The 21,044-nt window shown below is 47.2% G+C and overlaps 2 protein-coding genes across 3 annotated transcripts; both read right to left on the bottom strand.

Moving 5' to 3' along the window:
• Positions 1–3,265: 3,265 nt before the first annotated feature.
• Positions 3,266–13,535, bottom strand: LOC146631327 (E3 ubiquitin-protein ligase TRIM21-like). 2 transcript variants are annotated; one of them, XM_085355294.1, is made up of 3 exons: positions 13,150–13,535; positions 12,682–12,741; positions 3,266–4,930 (listed from the first exon to the last, which is right to left on the bottom strand). In XM_085355294.1, the coding sequence occupies exon 3, from the start codon at positions 4,919–4,921 to the stop codon at positions 3,266–3,268; it is 1,656 nt and encodes a 551-aa protein (XP_085211420.1). In that variant the 5' UTR covers positions 4,922–4,930; positions 12,682–12,741; positions 13,150–13,535. The 2 variants fall into 2 exon arrangements, with proteins under 2 accessions (XP_085211420.1, XP_085211421.1); XM_085355295.1 differs by lacking the exon at positions 12,682–12,741.
• A 1,054-nt stretch (positions 13,536–14,589) lies between these two features.
• Positions 14,590–19,459, bottom strand: acaa1 (acetyl-CoA acyltransferase 1). The gene is made up of 12 exons (XM_085355308.1): positions 19,205–19,459; positions 18,564–18,657; positions 18,418–18,475; positions 18,269–18,348; positions 18,150–18,192; positions 17,383–17,481; positions 16,953–17,033; positions 16,480–16,670; positions 16,228–16,407; positions 15,957–16,012; positions 15,084–15,229; positions 14,590–15,002 (listed from the first exon to the last, which is right to left on the bottom strand). Exons 1-12 carry the CDS (start codon positions 19,388–19,390, stop codon positions 14,927–14,929), a joined length of 1,290 nt encoding a protein of 429 aa, XP_085211434.1. The 5' UTR covers positions 19,391–19,459; the 3' UTR covers positions 14,590–14,926.
• Between the last annotated feature and the right edge of the window lie 1,585 nt (positions 19,460–21,044).

Below are 21,044 nucleotides of genomic sequence, written 5' to 3'. Positions count from 1 at the left end.
AATTGGCTCCTTGATTTCACCTCTCGCTGGTTATTTTTAGAACATAACACCCGCGATAAACGATGGACAGCTGAGAAATATAACATTTGAATGCATTTTCTCTTTTGCTCTGAGGCGCGGGGGAAAGATATCGACAAGTCGATGAACATCATTTACAGATATGTTGGGTAAATGCCCGAGACATCTATAGAAATGTAAATCGCCGCTTGATTCATTCATTTGCTTAACTTGTTTTGGACCGTAAACCAGGCGCGAATAGGACACCGGAAACACAGCTCCCCACAGGAGTTTCCGCACCGGAAGTAGCATATGCTAACGTGCACAACTTTGGGTGTCAGATAATTATTTATTAAAAGCTCGACATTTTAAATGAGAATAAGAAAGAAAAGTATGTCTTTGTGCCCCCTTTTCCCTGTTAATGCCCTATCGGCCCCCCTGGCTAAACTTTGCTAGATCCGCCCCTGCACAGTTACCAGCCGTCAGCTACGTAGAAAAAGATCCTCGAGTAGAAAGTAATATTAAATAAATTCTAACAACAGCTGATCAAGCTTAAACGTGCTGCTGTTGTTCAGCCGCTGGTTTCCTCTTTCTGGTGCAAAGTGGGCCAAAAACAAACAAGAGACACGGACTCACGACAGAAAAGCCGATCAGCTGATCATTTAAGCAGTTTCACGATTGAAGTAGCAGCCAGAGAGCAAGAGGCAGTCGCTTGTTAAGCTTAACGCAGGAATGCTTTACAAACATTCAGAGATGGACTTACACACTTGCTTTACTTCTCTCGGGGATAACTTTGTCGGAGATGAAATGCCAGGTTGCTAGCGAAGCTCCACATGCTATCCAGACCACCGACAGGTCCCGCATGCCACAGCCGCTCTATCACGTGATGCATACTGCTCCGACGTGCTAACGTTCTGAGGTGAGTTACGGCGCGTTGCAAGTTTTGTGAGGTGCTTTCGTGATATTTAATGGATTGGATTACATTTTTTATTTTTCTCCGATATCCGATCCAGTAATTTAGGTCAGTATCGGACCGATACCGATACGTAATATCGGATCGGTCCATCTCTAGTTTCTTCCAGCAGTGAAGGTGACGATAGAAATCAGGAAGAAACATTAGCATTTAGTTTGAAGTCCAGTTTCAACAGAAGTTGAACTGGAGACAGCAACTTGTTGAAATGTCATCTTAAATTGGTCATGTGATTTGGACGCGCTGGTGCGTCTGTCAACCCCACAGGGTTAAAAGTTGGTAAGTAGGCGTATACCTATTAATGACATCAAAGTCTGTTAACATGTTTCATTCTCTGAGCCTCATCAGCCTCTTCTGTAGGACGTCCATCCACCATCCTGGCCTTCAGCAGCGCCAGACCCTTCTTGCAGCCTCCCTCTCTCTCTCTCTCTCTCTCTCCCCCCTTTTTCCTGGTCTACGTCAGCCTTTCAGCCTGGTCAATTCAATTCAGTTTTATTTACACAGCACCAAATCACAACAACAGTCACCTCAAGGCGCTTTATACTGTAAGGTCGACCCTACAATAATACATGCAGAGAAAACCCAACAATCATATGACCCCCTATGAGCAGCACTTTGGCGACAGTGGGAAGGAAAAACTCCCTTTTAACAGGAAGAAACCTCCGGCAGAACCAGGCTTGGGGGGGAGGGGCATCTGCTGTGATTGGTTGGGGTGAGAGAAGGAAGACAGGATAAAGACATGCTGTGGAAGAGAGACAGAGGTTAATAGTAACTAATAATGGCACCAAATATATGTAATTGTAATTCACCAACATACACCATGAGAATTTGCTCACACTGTTGGTGTATGAAACACATTTTTCCTTCTCAGTATTTGTTACTCAAATCATCAAAGGAATCATTGTCCCATCCATATTCTTCCACTTTTCCTTGTCGGGGTCGCTGGGGGGCTGCAGCCTATCCCAGCTAGAGCCGGTAGATGGGAAATCACTGCTCACTCATTTTAACATTAATTATTGTTTATTTACACATTTGTCACATATTTAGATTCCATTTAGTTTTGTTTTACAATCAGCTTTTGCTAAATAATAACAATAAAATATAAATGTACTTCATCGTGTTTATGGACATGAAACAGCAACTTTAGATCACTGACCACAGCTGGAAAACTAAAGTCATCCATCCATTCACTTCCGCTTATCCTTTTCAGGGTCGCGGGGGGCGCTGGAGCCTATCCCAGCTGTCATAGGGCGAGAGGCGGGGTACACCCTGGACAGGTCGCCAGTCTGTCGCAGGGCCAACACACAGGGACAGACAACCATTCACACTCACATTCACACCTAGTGACAATTTGGATTATCCAATTAACCTATCCCCACAAGCTGCATGTCTTTGGATGGTGGGAGGAAGCCGGAGTACCCGGAGAGAACCCACGCAAACACGGGGAGAACATGCAAACTCCACACAGAAAGACCCCGGCCTGATGGTGGAATTGAACTCAGGACCTTCTTGCTGTGCGGCAACAGTGCTAACCACCGTGCCACCGTGCTGCCAAAAAAAAAAACCAAAAAAAAGGATAAGCGGAAGTGGATGGATGGAAACTAAAGTCATATGAAAGCTAAAATATAACATTTCTTTAAACCTTGACTTACCACAATATGACATTTGGAAAAACCAGTAAGTTTAAAATCATTAGTCAGACCTTTCCACACTACACTATGATAATTGCCCACATGACCCCTTAAACCAGCTAAATGTTTGTCTGTAATTTTCTTAATATACAATGTTGTTACACTGGTGCTACTGGAAATCTTTGATGTGTTGTAATGGGACAGTTTCTGATCTCCTCAGCCTGACCTGTATGCGCTCCACAGGATCATATTCTCTCTGTTTAATCTCTTAGTACAAGAAGTAGTAAGTTTTCTTTTTGTTTAAAGTGTCCTGACTGTGTTCTGTGACCACGTTGTGCAGAGAACTCGTCTCTATAAATGATTCTAAGTCTTACTAGTCAAACACCCTGCAGGCTGCTCCTCTTTATGTTGTTTTTGGCCTGCAAAGACCAACTGTTTGTGTGAACGCTTTAAGATCCCATAGCAGTGGAGAAAATTGGAGCACAAGTTACTTTTCAAAAATTATTTTTCATTATTTAAATACTTGGTTATATTTTTTATTTGCCTTCTCCTTGATTAATTAAAATATCAGTTTCATGTTTCTCTTTCAAAAGAAAAAGATATAATTATGTAATATACAATAATTGTAATATAAAGTAATCTGCTAATAAAGTAAAAATTCTTAGCTCTACTCAGTTTGATTGACAGGACAGATGATCAGTGGTGCAGCGTTTGTACCATCATCATTAAGCTCGGGACTGAAATATGGGTGGAGCTTCTCTGTGAAGGAGCAGCCAGTGAACGAGTAGATCAGAGCTGCAGCATCTACGTCATAGAAGGAGACCAGACCCTCCTCATAGTCCACAAACACCCCCACCTTCTGAGGAGCAGACTTGAGAGAGAGGTTAATTTGGGGATCTTCACAAGCACTGTACTCACTTCCATCTCTCAGCCACACAGTCCAGAAACCATCCTCGGGGCTCATTGACATGCTCTTTGTCCTGTTGATCGACTCTGTGGCCACTCCTACATCCCAGTCAGTCTTTCCTTTAACCTGAACCTCAAAGTAAAATCTGCCTGAAGAGAAACTCTGCTCTGCTAAAACATTAACAAAGTAAGTAAATCTCTTTGGGTTGTATGGAAGTTTCCTCTTTCTCCTCACCTCACTGCAGTGTACTTGTTTTCTATCGTCAGACAGGATGAGCCAATGATGTGCTGTATCAGGATCCAGAGTCACGTCCACTGCATACTGCTGGACCCCCTTCAACACCGCAGCATGATTCAGCTTCTTCATGTCTTCCCAGAGTGTCTTCTCCAGCTGAGCCACAGCTCTCCCCACGGTCCCCTCACATGATGGTGGACGGACTCTGACCGCTGTCCAGTCCTTGGTGGGTGGAGCAGCTTTCAGGGAGGAGAAGCTTTGGAGGAGGTGGAGGTGGTCTTCAGAGTGTGAGAGCTGCTCCACCTCAGAGCTTCTCTCCATCAGCTCAGAGATTTCCTGTTCCAGATCTTTGATGAGTCCTTCAGCCTGTTTCTCTGTAGCTTCCTGTTTGTCTTCGATCTCCTTTATGAGCTCCTTCAGGCGTCTCTCAACAGACTCCATCAGAGCCGTGAGGACCTGAACACCTTCTGCTTTCTGTCTGTCTGCAGCATCTTTACTCATCTTCACCGACTCTTTGATCTCCTGAATCTTCAGTCGTCTCTTCTGGATCATCTGCTGAGTTTCAGCTTGTGTCTTCTCCAGCTCTGCCTTCTTTCCTTCATATTCTTCTTTCAGAGGAACAAACTCATGAGCCTTGTGATCTAGAACAGAGCAGAGCATGCAGACACATGTCTGGTCGGTCTTACAGAACAGCTCCAGATGTTTATCGTGCTTCCTACACATCCTGCTTTCCAGGTTCTCCACAGGCTCAATCAGCTGATGTCTTTTCAGACTTGTAGCTGTCAGATGAGGCTCCAGGTGAGTCTGACAGTAGGAGGTCAGACACACCAGGCAGGACTTCAGGGCCTTCAGTCTGGGTCCAGTGCAGACGTCACAGGGAACTTCTCCTGGTTTGGCAGCTTGTTGCTCTGAGCTGCTGCTGCTGCTGGCTTTCTGCTGAGATTCACGTCTGAACTGAGCAACCATCTCAGAAAGCAAAGTATTTACCCTCAGCTGAGGTCTACTGTTGAAAGTCTCTTTACACAGGGGACACTGGCAGCTGTCATTAACATCCCAGTTCTGAGTGATGCAGTTTTTGCAGTAGTTGTGTCCACATGATGTGGTGACTGGATCAGTGAACACATCCAGACAGATGGAGCACAGAAACTGATCTTCAGACTGTAGATTGGTGGCAGCAGACATGTCTGCACTCTGAAGAAGGAAGAAAAAAAAACATTAAACAAATGGTTTCTCAGCCAGCAGAGTAAATGATCTTCTTACCTAGACAATGCACAAAGAAATAATGAGAAGAAGGAAATATTGTCTTGTTGTTTCAATTAAAATACAAATAAATTGTATTTATATCCTTTGTTTGTCCTTGAACAAAGGATCTAGGGCCAGATTTACTAATGTGTTTCGCCTGTGCAAATTGGGTTTTGTCGATCTGTGGAACCATCCATCTTCATCCGCTTTATCCGGGGCCGGGTCGCAGGGGCAGCAGCCTAAGCAGAGAGGCCCAGACCTCCCTCTCCCCAGCCACCTCCTCCAGCTTATCCGGGGGAACACCAAGGCGTTCCCAGGCCAGCCGAGAGATATAATCCAGCGTGTCCTGGGTCTGCCCCGGGGCCTCCTCCCGGTGGGACATGCCCAGAACACCTCACCTAGGAGGCGCCCAGGAGGCATCCTTGTCAGATGCCCGAACCACCTCAGCTGGCTCCTTTCGATGTGGAGCAGCAGCTGCTCTACTCTGAGCCCCTCCCGGATGGCCGAACTTCTCACCCTATCTCTAAGGGAGAGGCCAGCCACCCTTCGGAGGAAGCTCATTTCCGCCGCTTGTATCCGCGATTTCGTTCTTTTGGTCACTACCCACAGCTCGTGGCCATAGGTGAGGGTAGGGACGTAGATCGACCGGTAAATTGAGAGCTTCACTTTTACACTCAGCTCCCTCTTCACCATGACGGACCGGTGCAGCGTCCGCATTATTGCAGCTGCAGCCCCAATCTGTCTGTCGATCTCCGGCTCCCTTCTCCCATCACTCGCGAACAAGACCCCGAGATACTTGAACTCCTCCACTTGGGGCAGGAACTCATCCCCGACCTGGAGTGGGCACTCCACCCTTTTCCGGCTGAGAACCATGGTCTCAGATTTGGAGGTGCTGATCCTCATTCCCGCTGCTTCACACTCGGCTGCGAACCGCTCCAGTGGGAGCTGGAGGCCCCCACCCGATGAAGCCAACAGAACCACATCATCTGCAAAAATCAGAGATGAGATTCTGAGGCCACCAAAGTGAAAGCCCTTCGCCACTTGGCTGCGCCTAGAAATCCTGTCCATAAAAATTATGAACAGAACCGGAGACAAAGGGCAGCCCTGGCGGAGCCCATCACCCACCGGGAACGAGTCCAACTTATTGCCGGCAATGCGAACCAAGCTCTTGCAACGGTTGTATAGGGATCGAATGGCCCGTAGCAATGGGCCAGACACCCCATACTCCCGCAACACCTCCCACAGGACACCCCGAGGGACACGGTCGAATGCCTTCTCCAAGTCCACAAAACACATGTAGACTTGTTGGGCAAACTCCCATGCACCCTCAAGTATCCTCGAGAGGATAAAGAGCTGGTCCAGTGTTCCGCGACCAGGACGAAAACCGCATTGTTCCTCCTGTATCCGAGGTTCGACTAGCGGACGAACTCTCCTTTCCAGCACCCTGGCATAGACTTTCCCAGGGAGGCTGAGGAGTGTGATCCCCCTGTAGTTGGAACACACCCTCCGGTCTCCCTTCTTAAAGATGGGGACCACCACCCCGGTCTCCCAGTCCACAGGTACTGCCCCTGATCTCCACGCAACATTGTAGAGGCGTGTCAACCAGGACAGCCCTACAACGTCCAGAGCCTTCAAGAACTCGGGGCGGACCTCATCCACACCAGGGGCTCTGCCACCAAGGAGTTGTTTAACTGCCTCAGTGACGTCGCCCCCGGAAATTGGCGGGTCATTCCCCTCATCCCCAGACTCTGCTTCCTCCTCGGAAGACGTGTCAGTGGGATTAAGGAAGTCCTCGAAGTATTCCTTCCACCGCCTGACAATTTTCTCAGTCGACGTCAGCAGCGCTCCGCCAGCACTATACACAGTGCAGGTAGAGCACCGCTTTCCCCTCCTGAGACGCCTGACGGTTTGCCAGAATCTCTTCGAGGCAGTCTGAAAGTCTTTTTCCATGGCCTCTCCAAACTCCTCCCACACCCGAGTTTTTGCTTCAACCACTGCCCGAGCCGCATTCCGCTTGGCCTGTCGATACCTGTCTGCTGCCTCCGGAGTCCCACAAGCTAACCAAGCCCGATAGGACTCCTTCTTCAGCCTGGTGGCTCCCTTCACCTCTGGTGTCCACCATTTGGTTCGGGGATTACCACCACGGCAGGCACCAACCACCTTGCGGCCACAGCTCAATGCAGCAGCTTCGGCAATGGAGACGCTGAACATGGTCCATTCGGACTCAATGTCCCCAGTCTTCCTCGGAATGCTGTTGAAGCTCTGCCGGAGGTGTGCGTTGAAGATCTCGCGGACTGGGGCCTCTGCTAGACGTTCCCAGCACACCCTCACTACGCGTTTAGGTGCACCAGGTCTGTCCAGCGTCCTCCCCCGCCACCTGATCCAACTCACCACCAGGTGGTGATCAGTTGACAGCTCAGCCCCTCTCTTTACCCGAGTGTCCAGAACATATGGTCGCAGGTCTGGTGATACGATTACAAAATCGATCATCGACCTACGGCCTAGAGCGTCCTGGTGCCACGTGCACTTATGGACACTCTTATGTTCGAATAAGGTGTTCGTTATGGCCAAACTGTGATTAGCACAGAAGTCCAATAACAAAGCACCGCTCGGGTTCAGATCAGGGAGGCCGTTCCTCCCAATCACGCCCCTCCAGGTCTCGCTGTCGTTACCCACGTGAGCATTGAAGTCTCCCAGCAGGACAACAGAGTCTCCAGGTGGAGCACCTTCCAGCACCCCCCCAGGGACTCTAAGAAGGCTGGGTACTCTGAACTGCCACTCGCCGCATAAGCGCAGATGACAGTCAGGACCCGTTCCCCGACCCTAAGGCGCAGGGAACAAACCCTCTCATCCACCGGGAAAAACCCCAACGTACCGGCAGCAAGCTGAGGGGATATTAGAATACCCACCCCAGCCCGCCGCCTCTCACCAGGGGCAACTCCAGTCTGAGACAGAGTCCAGCCCCTCTCCAGGAGACTGGTTCCAGAGCCTAAGCCATGCGCAGAGGTGAACCCGACTATATCTAGCCGGTACCTCTCAACCTCACGCACTAACTCAGGCTCCTTCCCCACCAGAGAGGTGACATTCCATGTCCCTATTGCCAGTCTTGGCAGCCGGGGGTCAGTCCGCCAGGGCCTCCGCTCCTGGCCGCCACCCAGCACACAATGCACCCGACCCCTATGGCGCCTCCTGCGGGTGGTGGGCCTGCGGGAGGATGGGCCCATGTCTCCTCTTCGGGCTGTGCCTGGCCGGGCTCCATGGACTAAGGCCCGGCCACCAGACGCTCGCCCTCGGGCACCCTCCCCGGGCCTGGCTCCAGGGCAGAGCCCCAGTAACCCTATCCCGGGCAGGCTAAACTGTTCCCTCAATGTTCTCTTCATAAGGGTCTTCTGAATCGCTCTTTGTCTGGTCCCTCACCCAGGACCAATTTGCCATGGGAGACCCTACCAGGGGGCAAAAGCCCCCAGACAACATAGCCCCTGGGATCCCTGGGACACATAAACCCCTCCACCACGATAAGGTAGCGATTCACGGAGAGGGATCTGTGGAACCAACAACCCAAAACAGGAAGTCTTGATGGTCTCTTTAAAAATTTGTGATCCTATGGGTCTCACACAACAGGCAGTGCAGAACTTATATTGGAGCCAATGTGGGCGAGTGTACTCACCAGGGCCCTGCCCTGGAGCCAGGCACAGAGATGGTGCCTGGCTCAGCTTTATTGCTAGTAAATTCAATTAATTTTCAATTCAGTTTTATTGATATAATAGTCCAAATCACAACAGCAGTTGCCTTAATGCTCTTAATAGTATTATAATTATTATTAACAACCTTAAATAGTATGGTTCCCAGCTATTTAAGCAAACTCTTTAACATATACAACCCGAAAAGAACACTGAGATCGTCTGGCTCTTAGTACAGCTGAGGTGTCGATTAAAGCATAGAGAAGATTGGGCCTTAGCAGTTGCAGCACCTAGAGGCTGGAATAACTTGCCACTTGATATTTGTACTTCAGAGTCTATACAGTTTTTCAAATCACGCCTTAAAACTCACTTCTTTGATTGGCTGTTAATTCGAGTTCAGTTTGAGTACCATCAGGGTTTTTTTTATTTCATGTTGTAACAATATATCACATTTGCTTCTTCTTATGTTTTGTTTAATTGCATTTATTTTTATATGGTTTTCTCTTGTTCATTTGCTAACTCTTAAAGCACTTTGGTGAGTATTTATTAACGAAAGAAATACAAACAACAAAGCCACTGGGAACATGAAACTGGAGCCTAAACTGGGTAAAACTAACAAAACAAACCAGAAACGAAGATGCAGGGAGGTCCGGGGAAATACACATGGAGAGATGCAGGGAGACCGAGGGGAAACAACACAGACGAACCAGCAACTACTATGACAGAAGACACAACTTAAATACACTCAGAGAACACAGGGAGATTACACACAGGTGGGGAACACAGCTGGGAGTGATTATCGTGACGAGACTAGGGAGGCAAACTGAAAACACTCACATAAGACACAGACCTTTGCAATAAAACAGGCAACACATACACGCAATGACGTAACACACCAACTAAACACAGACTGGGGGAAACAGAACATAGGAACATGAACCATGAAACAGAAGAGTACAAACACCCAGGTAACCAAAATCACAGAATACTAATAAACTAAACATAAACACGGAGTCGCAGACTCCGGACCATGACAGTAGTATTTCAGCAATGTTTATTTTTAATGTTCACAATTCACAGCTGAACCATACTCTGGTTATAAAATAATAATAAAGTGCGTTTGTCTCATTTCAAGTAAAATGGGTTTTACATTCAAAGATAACAAGTTATTTTCAAATAAATGCTTAATTACTAATTAGGCCCCTCTGACCACTGGTGATGGCCAGAGGGGCCGATGGCGCGATATGGCAGCCTCGCTTCTGTCAGTCTGCCCCAGGGCAGCTGTGGCTACAACTGTAGCTGCCTCCACCAGTGTGTGAATGCGAGAGTGAATGAATAGTGGCATTGTAAAGCGCTTTGGGTGCCTTGAAAAGCGCTATATAAATCCAATCCATTATTATTATTATTATAAAAATAATGACAAGATGTAGTTTGAGTTTCATCTTTTCTTCTTTTTCCTTAACTAGACTTCACACGTGAACCCTCTCAGCTTCAACCCTTCTGTTTCTTTGACTTACTTCTTCAGATTTCTGCATCTGGTCTTCATGCAGTTTTCTTCCACATGCGCTTTGAATAAATTATGTGACAAGCTGAGTAGCGCCACATGGAATTAGCTTCAATGCACGCGATTGGTCTGTGTGCTTCCTGTGTACATAGACTAAAAATAAGGCGGTGCAGATTAAAATAACTATACCGTAAATATGACAAAAGTTGTGCAGAGTAAAATAGAAACTCTCCATTCAAATCTAGTAACAGGTCAGGTCCTCTAAGAATGGGACTGGGACTATATTCCAACTGCGGTTCACCTATTGGTGACCCAGGGTTTTTTTTTAGATTTGACTATAACATGACTCCAGTAATTCAAATGTATTTGACTGATTTAGGCTACGTTCACACTGCAGGCGAAAGCGCATTAAATCCGATTTTTCTGACCCTATGCGACCATCTATCCGATCATGGTGTGACAGTGTGAACGGCACAAATCCGATATTTTCAAATCCGACCTGCATGGGTCACTTTCGTATGTGGTGCTGAATCCGATACATATCTGATGTTTCAGAAAGCGACTGCTGTTTGATGGTCATGTCGCATTAAATCCGTCTTTTACGTCACTGACACAAGACAGACGCCAATTATCAGCGCCGGAGAAGACACCGCGAACGCTTCCTGGCCATCCAGTGTAGATGTCAGTGAAACTGTTGGGAAGACAACGTTGGAGAAACGTGAACATTTTGTTTGTTCTGTATAATCTGCAGATTGTGACAGAAATCTGCAGCTATTCTTCGAAGCAGCGCTCCTCTCTTAAACAGCAATAAGGATCATTATTAGGTTATTTACATTATTATGTAAATAACAAAATAACTTAAAGCAAAAATTGGGAAACGTTTAGTCCGAAGTCTTTATATTAAGGGCCATCAGTCAAACAATACTGTTGCTCTGGGACTAAACAGTGTGTGACGTCTTCTTTTGCGCATGCGGCCGCTTTGAGCGTTCACACTAGAGCGCGTTTGCTGTCGCATTTTATTTGTAGTGTGAACGAGCAGACAAAAAAATCGGATTTGATCAAAAAATCGGAATTGAGCATCAAGACCTGCAGAGTGAACGTAACCTTGGATTCTCATAAAAGGAGGGATGAACAGCTGAAGCAGTGGCGGTCCTAGCCTGTTTGGTGCCCTGGGCGAACACTCCCTCTACCCCCCCCCCCCCCCCCCACACACACACACACACACACAAACAAAACATATTAAGGATTATACATTAACATAAAACTGTTGTACACACACACATATGAAAAGAGAGAGACTATGCATAGTATGCAAACGGCTTCTTCATACAATGAGAACAGGATGAATCAACAATTGACACTGACTAATTAATATTAAAATCTGTAACATAATGTATTGTTTGAAGTTTAGTCTGTTACTGTTGCTATTTTTACCATTTCTTCTTGGAGCAACTGTAACCCACATATTTTCCTCAGGGATTAATGAAGTATTCTGACTCTGATTGGTTCAGGATGACCTGCCATTATCCAATCACACATCTGCTTACCTGCATCTGTCGCTCGTTTCTCTTCCTCTTCTTTTCTCTTTTTTCTAAACTGAGCACCTGATGGCTTTGAACTGTTTTTGTCCATCTTGGTTTTCATTTTGCCCTCCAGTATGAACACAAGTCCCCCAACCCGAGGATCACCACAACATAACCTAACACACAGTTCACAGATTCACTTTGTCTAAGGTTTATTTCTGGGATTTCACACAACCCAGGATTCAAATCATGAATACATGATGGGCTTGGATTTACAACATTATGAATGAAATGTGCTCTATTTGGAAGCAGCTGGCCCCGCCCCTTTCGACGGGTTGTGTGTGACTTTAAATCATCAAACTGTAAATTTTAAATTGTTATTGATCCTTTACCCCGAGTCCTAAAGTGTAGATTTATTTTCTTACTCTTCTTATATTTATTGTTTGTTTACTTGCACTGCTGTAGCTGGAGCCTCGTCGTCTCGTCTCTCTATGTGCTGGACTGTCTGTAGCAGAGATGACAATAAAGTTTACTTTGACTTCAGCAGGCGCACCGAGGGCTCTCGCGCTCACTTTTCGCGTGTAGAATTTCTAAAAAACATCGGTGCAAATGATAAGTCTGTATCATGATGTCTGGTGTTTTCGTGTTTGTTGGTTTGTTTTTATGTTGTTTTATTTTGTTAGTTGGTTATTAGACGCTGCTCCAGCCAGCCAGAGAAGCCCCCGCCGCCCCGCCCTCTCCTCTCAAGCAGCAGGCGCACCTCGCAAACGGAGGGCGCCCTTACTCCCAGCAAATGGGCGACAGAAAACCGATCGGTGCCTGTGACATCCCCGATATGCGCGGGCTGATGTCGGGGCAGCAGGAGTACAAGCATTTTTATTTTTTTTTAGCCGATGCCCGTGATGCCGCCCCCCGACACGATGCCGCCCCGGGCAACCGCCCGTGTCGCAGAAGATTTGTGTAGAAACAGGAAGCGTGATCATCTGTACTCACCCGTGTTTGACAGAAGCTCTGCTGTGTGAAAATGAATGTGATGAACTGAGTTTGATGTTCCTGTGAAGAGATTCAGATTTGTCTGAGCTCAAACTTGTTTAGAGACAAACAGGACTTGACTGTAGCTTTTTCACAGAGCTTCTTTCCTTCTCATTTATAATTTTATGGTTTATACTTATTAACAAGGAGCAAAAGTGGGACACGCCCTGGCAAAGCAACAAGATAAAGATTTAGTTAGATTCTTTGATTTAATTTATTTGTTTGATGTTAAAGTGGGGAGCCTCTCAGGCACTGTGATCACAGAGGAACATTTTTACGATAAACTTCTTTTTCTCTGTTCAGCAAATGCCGTCGAATGAACACTTATTTTATCCTTCGGAGAAGGAACATGTTTACAGTTGGATTTCCTGCCACATAGACAGGAAGTCACATTTGGTTTGGACTCTAAAACGTGTCATCTGTACTCACCACTGTCGGACAGAAGCTCTGCTGTGTTGTTGAGACAGTTTAATGCTCTTGTTTCAGCTGCAGCTCTCACTCAGTTTCATTTCTGGATTCTGACGTGGAAGCAGTCGCATTGCAGGTTTGTGGGAGGGGCCGAGCACAAGGACCGTCAGGTTTTACTGTGAAGGATTACAACTTTCTTTCCCCTCTGTCCAACAAATGCAGTGCGAGTCAAAGCTGTGATTAAATCAACTTATTTTATCCTTTGAGAAACGAGCATTACAGTTAGCCTTCCTGCCACAGACAGGTGAGGATCTTCATTTACTTTGGACAAAATAAAGCCGGTGTCTTCCTGTTTTTCTCCTGCCGAGCAGGTCCATCATCCTGTCATGAACCTCAGGTTCGCACAAAGCGTGGACACAAACACACTGTGTAAATATTTACAAGAGTTTTTATTGAACAGCAGAGATTACTGGGAAACGGGGATATTGTAGCTGGAAGGGAAAAGGGCGGCCCTAGAAACCGGATCGCAGAGAGTCGCAGCGAAGAACTAAGACATCAGAAGGGAGATGACAGCAATGCAGTTTCTGTGCTGGGCTCTGAAACCTGACTGAAACTCTTCAAATAAGCCATTCCTCTGCAGATGATCTGTTAGCTGTTTGACAACTACTCTTTCAAGACAGAGACGGATCAAGAAAATTTGGGGGTCAAAGGGCAAGAGACTTGGTAGGGTGGTACAGCGGTCCCTCGTTTATCGCAGGAGTTACGCTCCAAAAATAAGCCGCGATAGGTGAAATCCACGAAGTAGCAAACTTTATTTTTTACAATGATTATAGATGTTTTAAGGCTGTCAAACCCCCTCACTGCACACTTTATACTCTTTTCTCAGACAGGCGTGAACATTGTCACACTTTTCTTTCTTGTTTAAACTCTCAAAGTTCAAACCTACGTAGAAAAATGAGTCCAGTATTATAGGATGAAACCAAAGGTCAAACCCTGTTTTCAGGTCCAGAACATGAGAGTAGAGCAGCTGCAGAGAATTCAACATTGAGTCAGTGGTACGGAAGTAGAGGAAGCAAGAACAGTAACTTCTACCTTCCCTTAGCATGGCGAGAAGTCCAACTTTTTGTGCGATGGTTAGCATCGTCCTCTGCCTTTCAGGTGCTGCTGCACAGCTGCCTTTGATGGCGCAAAACGTTTCGTCGACATTGTTGTTTGTTGGGGAGAAAACCTACAAACAGTCCAGCACTTCAGAGTCACGCTGCTAGGACATGCCCGTCGTTGCCAAGTTACCTGCTCCTCCCAGGCTGATCACATCCACCTCAGAGGTGGTGAGAATAAACACGAGACCTCCATGATGCTTCAGTGTGAAAACTGTGACGTTTCACTAACGGCGCACCCTGGTGGTAAGAGAACACCACGAAACGGGACGGTGAAGTCTAAACAGTCGAGACCTCAGAGACATCAGGTGATGTGGAAATGTTTTATTCTTACAGATTACAGGCAGAGTCACTGGTTTGGATCGGTCCTTCAGAGCGTCACCGAGACACCTGAACCTGATGCAGCTCTGAATGTCACAGTCGTGCTGAGCAGCTCAGCTAGCAGGAAGTAAATGTGAGTTATTGATCTTTGCTGATTTATCAATGATCAATCATCAGGAAACAAAGGCACGGAATCAGCTGCAGTTAGAAATGTTCCAACAGTTTAACATGAAGGGCGACCGAGACAGAAGCGACTCCATTGGTCACGTGACGGGCCTCGACTGATCGATGCGTTTCAGGCGACGGGTCAGTCTGAGCAGCTACGCTCCGGGGTATTCAAAGACGGCGGCAGCTCCCATCCCGGTCCCGATGCACATGGACACAACGCCGTACGCCCTGCGGGGAACACAAGAGGGCGACAGTGAGAACACGTTTTCAAACGTACGAGGAGGCGAACGCGTGACCGTCGACACCGACCTCCTGCCTCTGCGTTTGAGCTCGTTGAGCAGCGTCACCACCTGCCGGGCGCCGGTGCAGCCCAGAGGGTGACCCAGAGCGATGGCGCCACCGTTCGGATTCACCTTCTCCGGCGGGATCCCCAGCTTCTCCACGCTGTACACCGCCTGAGAGGAAACGCCACCACCAGCAGCGAGACAGAGGTGGAGGCCAAAGGTTAAAGTGATAATCTTTATTTAAAAAGACAAAAGCAAATGAACAAAGTCTGGAGACTGAGAGGTCAAAGGGTAAATTCCTGCATGTGGAAACGCTTTGATGACTTCATACTTTATCTGTACTGTGTTAAAGAGATACTGACTGAAGCTGAACTCGGGCCGTACTGCAACACTGTACCACAAGGTGGCGCACAGAGTCACTGTGATATTTATTTAAAAACAATGTTATCATGCTTGACTCTGATTGGTCAGTAAGACCATCCATCCATTCTCTTCCACGTATCCTTAACAGCCTATCCAAGCTACCATAGGGCAAGAGGCGGGGTCACCCTGGACAGGTGGCCAATCCACCACCAACACAGAGAGACAAACAACCATTCACACACACACCTATGGGCAATTTAGAATCACCAGTTAACCCCACTGACTGTTTGGACTGTGGGAGGAAGCCGGAGAGAACCCCCACAGACAGAGACTCCACACGGAGAGGCCCCGCCTTCTCGCTGTGGTGCAACCGTGCTGCCCACCACGCCAGTGTGCGACCCGTCAATAAGACTAAAAAAGGGATTGAGTTTATACACACACACACATAGACTCACATGCTGCCCCCTGCTGGCAGGAGTGTTCGTTTGGAGAGAGTAGCTACCTGCCTGAAGCGATACGTCGTCTCTGAACTCACCTGACTTGCAAAGGCCTCGTTAATTTCAAACACATCGATATCCGCCACAGAGAGTCCTGCAGAGAGAAGAACTCAGACATGTTGGACAAACTCACACTTTCCTCCACGTTCACGGGTGAGCTAAGCCCCGCCTCCCAGCTTTAGGAGGAGGCAGGAACCTGTAGGAAACATGCTAACGATACTGGAACAAAGATCTCTGGGTTAATTACGTCTTTCATGAATCTTAATCTGAAGTCGGAGGAGGACACGTCGGCGTACAAACACTTCCTACCTGCCTGCTGCAGCGCTGCCGGGATGGCGTACGCCGGTCCGATGCCCATCACATCAGGAGGGACGCCCACCACCGCGCTGGCCCTCAGGACCCCCAGCACCGGGAGACCCAGCGCCTCGACCGCAGACCTGCGACCGATCAGGACGGCCGCCGCGCCGTCGCTCACCTGGCTGGAGTTACCTGAGACAAACGAGCACGTGAGCTCCTGACGGCCGAGCGAGATTCATTCTGCGGCCCCGCCCGCACTCTGACCTGCTGTGGTGCTGCCGTCGGGCTTGAAGGCCGGCCGCAGTTTGGCGAGCCCCTCCAGCGTCGTCCCCGGTCTCACGCCCTCGTCTCTGCTGACCGTCACCTGACGCTCTTTGCCCTCGTCGTCCACAAACTTGGTGGTAACGGGGACGATCTCGTGGTCGAACAGACCCGCCCTCTGCGCCCGCGCCGCACTGTGTGGAGGAAGGACCGGGATTTGGTTGCAATGGAAACAGAAACAATCCTAAACATGCGTCAGTTTGTTTGACTTGGCTGCTCTAAACACTCAAGTTTTTTCTGCTCTTGCATCTCTGTGATGTCACAGAAGAGGGGACAGAAGCTTCCAGGCAGCCAATCAGAGGAAAGTTAAAGGGGGCTGGCCTTAAAGTGGGGATGGACCGAGCGGATTATTTATGTCACGCGCGGAGTGAAAATATGGAGCAGGAGATTCTTGCGTGTTGCTGAGACGTTCTTACTTCTGCTGGGAGCGGAGCGCGAAGGCGTCCTGCGTCTCTCTGGAGACGCCAAACCTCTCTGCCACGTTCTCCGACGTGATGCTGCAGAACAAACACGACACGTCTCAGTTAAGACAAAAATAACCGTTAACATTTCAGCTGGGAGTCATATTTCAGCTTTTTATAGACGGTAACCGACAAAATGACGCCTGTCAGGAGTGACGCGACTCATTTTTGAATCACTTCAGGATAAATTCTGCAGCTGGTTATGATCAGAACGTCTGCTCACACATGCAGCACTGTGTGAGAATAATTAGTGTTTATCAGCGAAATCAGGAACAATAAATTATGAAACGTCCTCCTTTCAGCTGGACAGGATCTACAATCTGATTCGCCGATGCTCGGTGCGTCGACGATCATAAACAACATCTGGAATTATAAAGCGTCTCACCCCATGGGAATGATGCAGTCTCTGGCTTTGTCGTTGTCCATCAGCCTGGAGCTCAGGTCGCCCGGGTTACCGATCCCTCGCAGCGACATGCTCTCCACGCTGCAAACAAACAGGAAACGCATCACTTCTGTCAGTGTGTCATAAAAACGGTTAACGTGTCCACACGCTGCCATAGGAGCTTAATCCCAGTGTATGACCATGACTGTGATCTGCTCAGGATTATTATGGTATGTCCACTTTAATGTACTTTTGATCAATTTGTGTTTAGTTTTTAAATCAAATGTGACTTTTTATAAATTCAGATATTATTATTATTATTATGATTATTATGATTATTATGATTATTATTATTATTATTATGATTATTATTATTATTATTGTGTCAGATTAAAGTTCAAAGAGATCTAAATTAACTGTTTGTGTCTAACCTGTAATTTTCCTGACTCCTTAATTTTATTTCAAATAAGAATTTTTAGAGGAAGAAAACAGATTTGGACTTTTTAAAACCACGACCATCTACTCACTCACTGTTTATAATAAACATTTTAATGAATTATGAGGTAATTATTGGCAGAACTGGGCCTCCGTACATCGATGGCATAGTACATGTCATAAATTAGCTAAGAAAAGTAAAATAGTTCATTATGTGTGTTTATTTAAAAAAATTAAACTTCACCTGTTTACATGAAAAATATTCTTCATGTTTAAAACTCTCAGCTTTACTTGAGCAATTTTTTAACAACATCTGGATCGAGTGTTAAACCCACCCGCAGGCGAGGCCGAGGTCGATGGCTCTGCTCCTGATGGCTCCTGCACACACGGGTCAGAATTCGGTCATTCGGGTAAAAACCGGGCGGTTGGGTTAGTGGGAGCACGGCGGCGTTACCTGCTACGTTAAAGAGCGCCTGCAGGCCGGAGGAGCACTGCCGGTTCACCGTGTAGACGGGCACCGACTCAGGGAAGCCGCTGAAAGGAGGACGGAGCGGTGAGGAGCGCAGACAAACAGCAGGAGAGTGTCAGAGGCGTCAGACTCACCTGAGGAAGTGAGCCACTCGGGCCATCAGTGCGCCGGCGCCGGGCTGGAGCACGTTACCTGAACAGACAGAGGTTACATCTTCACCTACCTGCAGACAGGTGAGTCAGCCGACACATCAGAGCAGACGCGAAGGACAAAGCCTCACCCACACAGACGTCTCCCAGCCGCTCAGGCGACAGTCCGACGTCCTTCAGCACGGCCGACATCACGGCGCTCAGCAGCTCGTCAGGCGTGGTGTCCTGGAGGTGCGGAAAGAGTTAAACAGAACTTTATTCACAGCAAAGCAGAAAATAAATAAAGATCCCACAGCGCCCACCACAGCAAAACACGTTTAAACTTTGAGCCCGAATTTCAACCTTAAAAATATTAATAAAGTGAGGCGCTGTGACTGGAGGTCAAAGGTCATCCTGACCACACGCTGTCAGCCTCACAGAAAATAATCTGCGTGATATCAAACAACACATTCAAATAATTTATATATAAAACACTGTTGTGAGAATTTTCTTTGTATTTACATCCATGTAAACTTTGTTTCTAAATAGAAAACTGATCAAACAACAGCTGCTCTGAACCTAAAGCCGCCTGCTTAAATAAAGCGCGTCTAAAGAAAATAATCTGAAATAAAAAGTAAGATTAATGATAAAGAGACTTAACTGGGCGTCATATTAAGTTTCCTCGGAACTGCAGCTTAAAACCAGTGAAAATCACCGTAAAAACGGCCGTAAAGCAAACTTCGTGGTTTTCTGGCCTCACCTTCGCCACAGTTGGCAGGTAACCTGCACTCACCTTAAAGCCTCCCCTTTTGGCCTTTCCGATCGCGGTCCTGCGGCCGTGAACCACCACCACGTCCTCCGGGGAGCTGCGACTGCTCGCCGCTGTCGCCGAGCCGCAGTCCGACCTCCGTAAGTCCCGCCTGAAGTTCGACGAGCCGCCGGGAGGCAGGTGTCCGGAAATGATCTTCAGCCTGTGCATGACGGCGGAGGAGCTGAGAGGAGACTCGCGGAGCGGAGTTCGGCTCCAGACTGGACTCTGAACCCAGAGTCCGCTCCAACAACATCCGGGTTCGTAAAGCCAGGACGGGAGGAGCGGAGGGACAAACAGTGCGCGCGCATGCAGCGGATTTATCAGGTCAGACGAAAAGAATCAGAAAATTTTAATTATCCCCAATTAAGATACGACAGAGCAGCATGTCGATGAGGATAAGGCCAGGGCATAAACAGGCAATAAGAGTGAGATAATAACAAAGGTGGCGCTCCTCCTCCTCTCGGTCCTGCAGGAAATGCAGCGGAGGCGTCGCCCAGAGGGGAGCATTGAAATGCGGGGAGAAGAATGTGAGAGGGGTCGTTGATGATTTTGGCTGCCTGTCTGAGGCCTGTTGGCTGAAAACCTGTCAGTTCTGACAGGCCGATGACTGTAGAGCACGCTGATGCAGTGTGCTGCAGTCTGTTCCTGTATGAAGGCTGATGGAGAAGGTCATGATGCTTCCCTGGAAGGCATCGTAAAAAGTCATGATGATGGCTGTGCTGACTCCAAAGGAGTTGAGTTTCCTAAGGAGGTGTAGCCGTTGGTGGCACCTCCTGAGAATCTCCTCTGTGTTGGCAGAGAATCTCAGGAGGTTGTCAAAGATGCTTCCCAGGTATTTGTACTCCTCAGCTACCTCCACTGGCTTCCCGTGACTGAAGCAGCCAGATCCATCTGCCTGCTGGAGAAGGTCACCACCGCATTTCAATGCCTCCCCTCTGGGCGACGCCTCTCTTTGGTTTTGCTCACATTCAAGTTTGGAGCTGTCACACCTCTCTACAAACTCGTGGCCCGTGGTGCTGTGAGGGCCTGACAGCAGTGACAGGAGAACTGTGTCGTCAGCATATTTCACCAGGTGACAGAAAAGCGTTATTATAAGTTAGAACACGTTATTATATGTAGAAACATTGAGGGTAAATCTTTGTTCATTCACATTGAGCCAAAGGTCAGATTATTTATGATTTCATTCAGTATTTAACCATTTTTACTCTTTACGTTTGTAATTTTTAATGAAGTTTTTGTTTTTCTCGTTTCCCAAACATTTTGGAAAAACGTCAGAATTTGAAGCTGTTATGTTGATGTTTGTAATCTGTAATCATGTGAAATAAACTGGATTCTTTCTTTCAAAGTTTGGATTTCATGACCTCCTTTTCCTGCCTGAAAGTTACCAGAAAATATTTGATAAAAAGTAAACTACGAATGAAATGTTTTCATAATTTATTTAATCAGAAAACATTTTTCTTACTTCAAATTTCATTTGTGCTTTCTCGCACAAACTTTGGTTTGATTCGTTTATCAAATCAAAGTTAATGGAAATGCAGTAAAATTCCATTTTTATGTGAATTTTACTGCATTTTTCATGTTTCATTCACAGACTCGCTGGAATCATTTCTTCCCTCTGAAACGTTCAGATGGGATTTTTTTCAGGGTGAGACAAAAACTGAGACTCAGAGAAAAATCCATCAAACCTTTTATTTCCAAATGTGTCACAGTAACACATCGATAAGGCCGCCGACTCACTGCACATTCTGGCTGAAACAGACGACAGGAAACAAACAAACAAACTATGTCTTCGTCTACGATCAAAAAAAAAAAAAAAGGAATT

Source organism: Diplotaxodon limnothrissa, linkage group LG6 (assembly GCF_057381915.1).
Source record: "Diplotaxodon limnothrissa isolate DT_005_m linkage group LG6, D_limnothrissa_male_GT1.1, whole genome shotgun sequence".
NCBI lineage: Eukaryota > Metazoa > Chordata > Actinopteri > Cichliformes > Cichlidae > Diplotaxodon > Diplotaxodon limnothrissa.
This window is presented reverse-complemented; position numbering and strand designations above follow the sequence as displayed.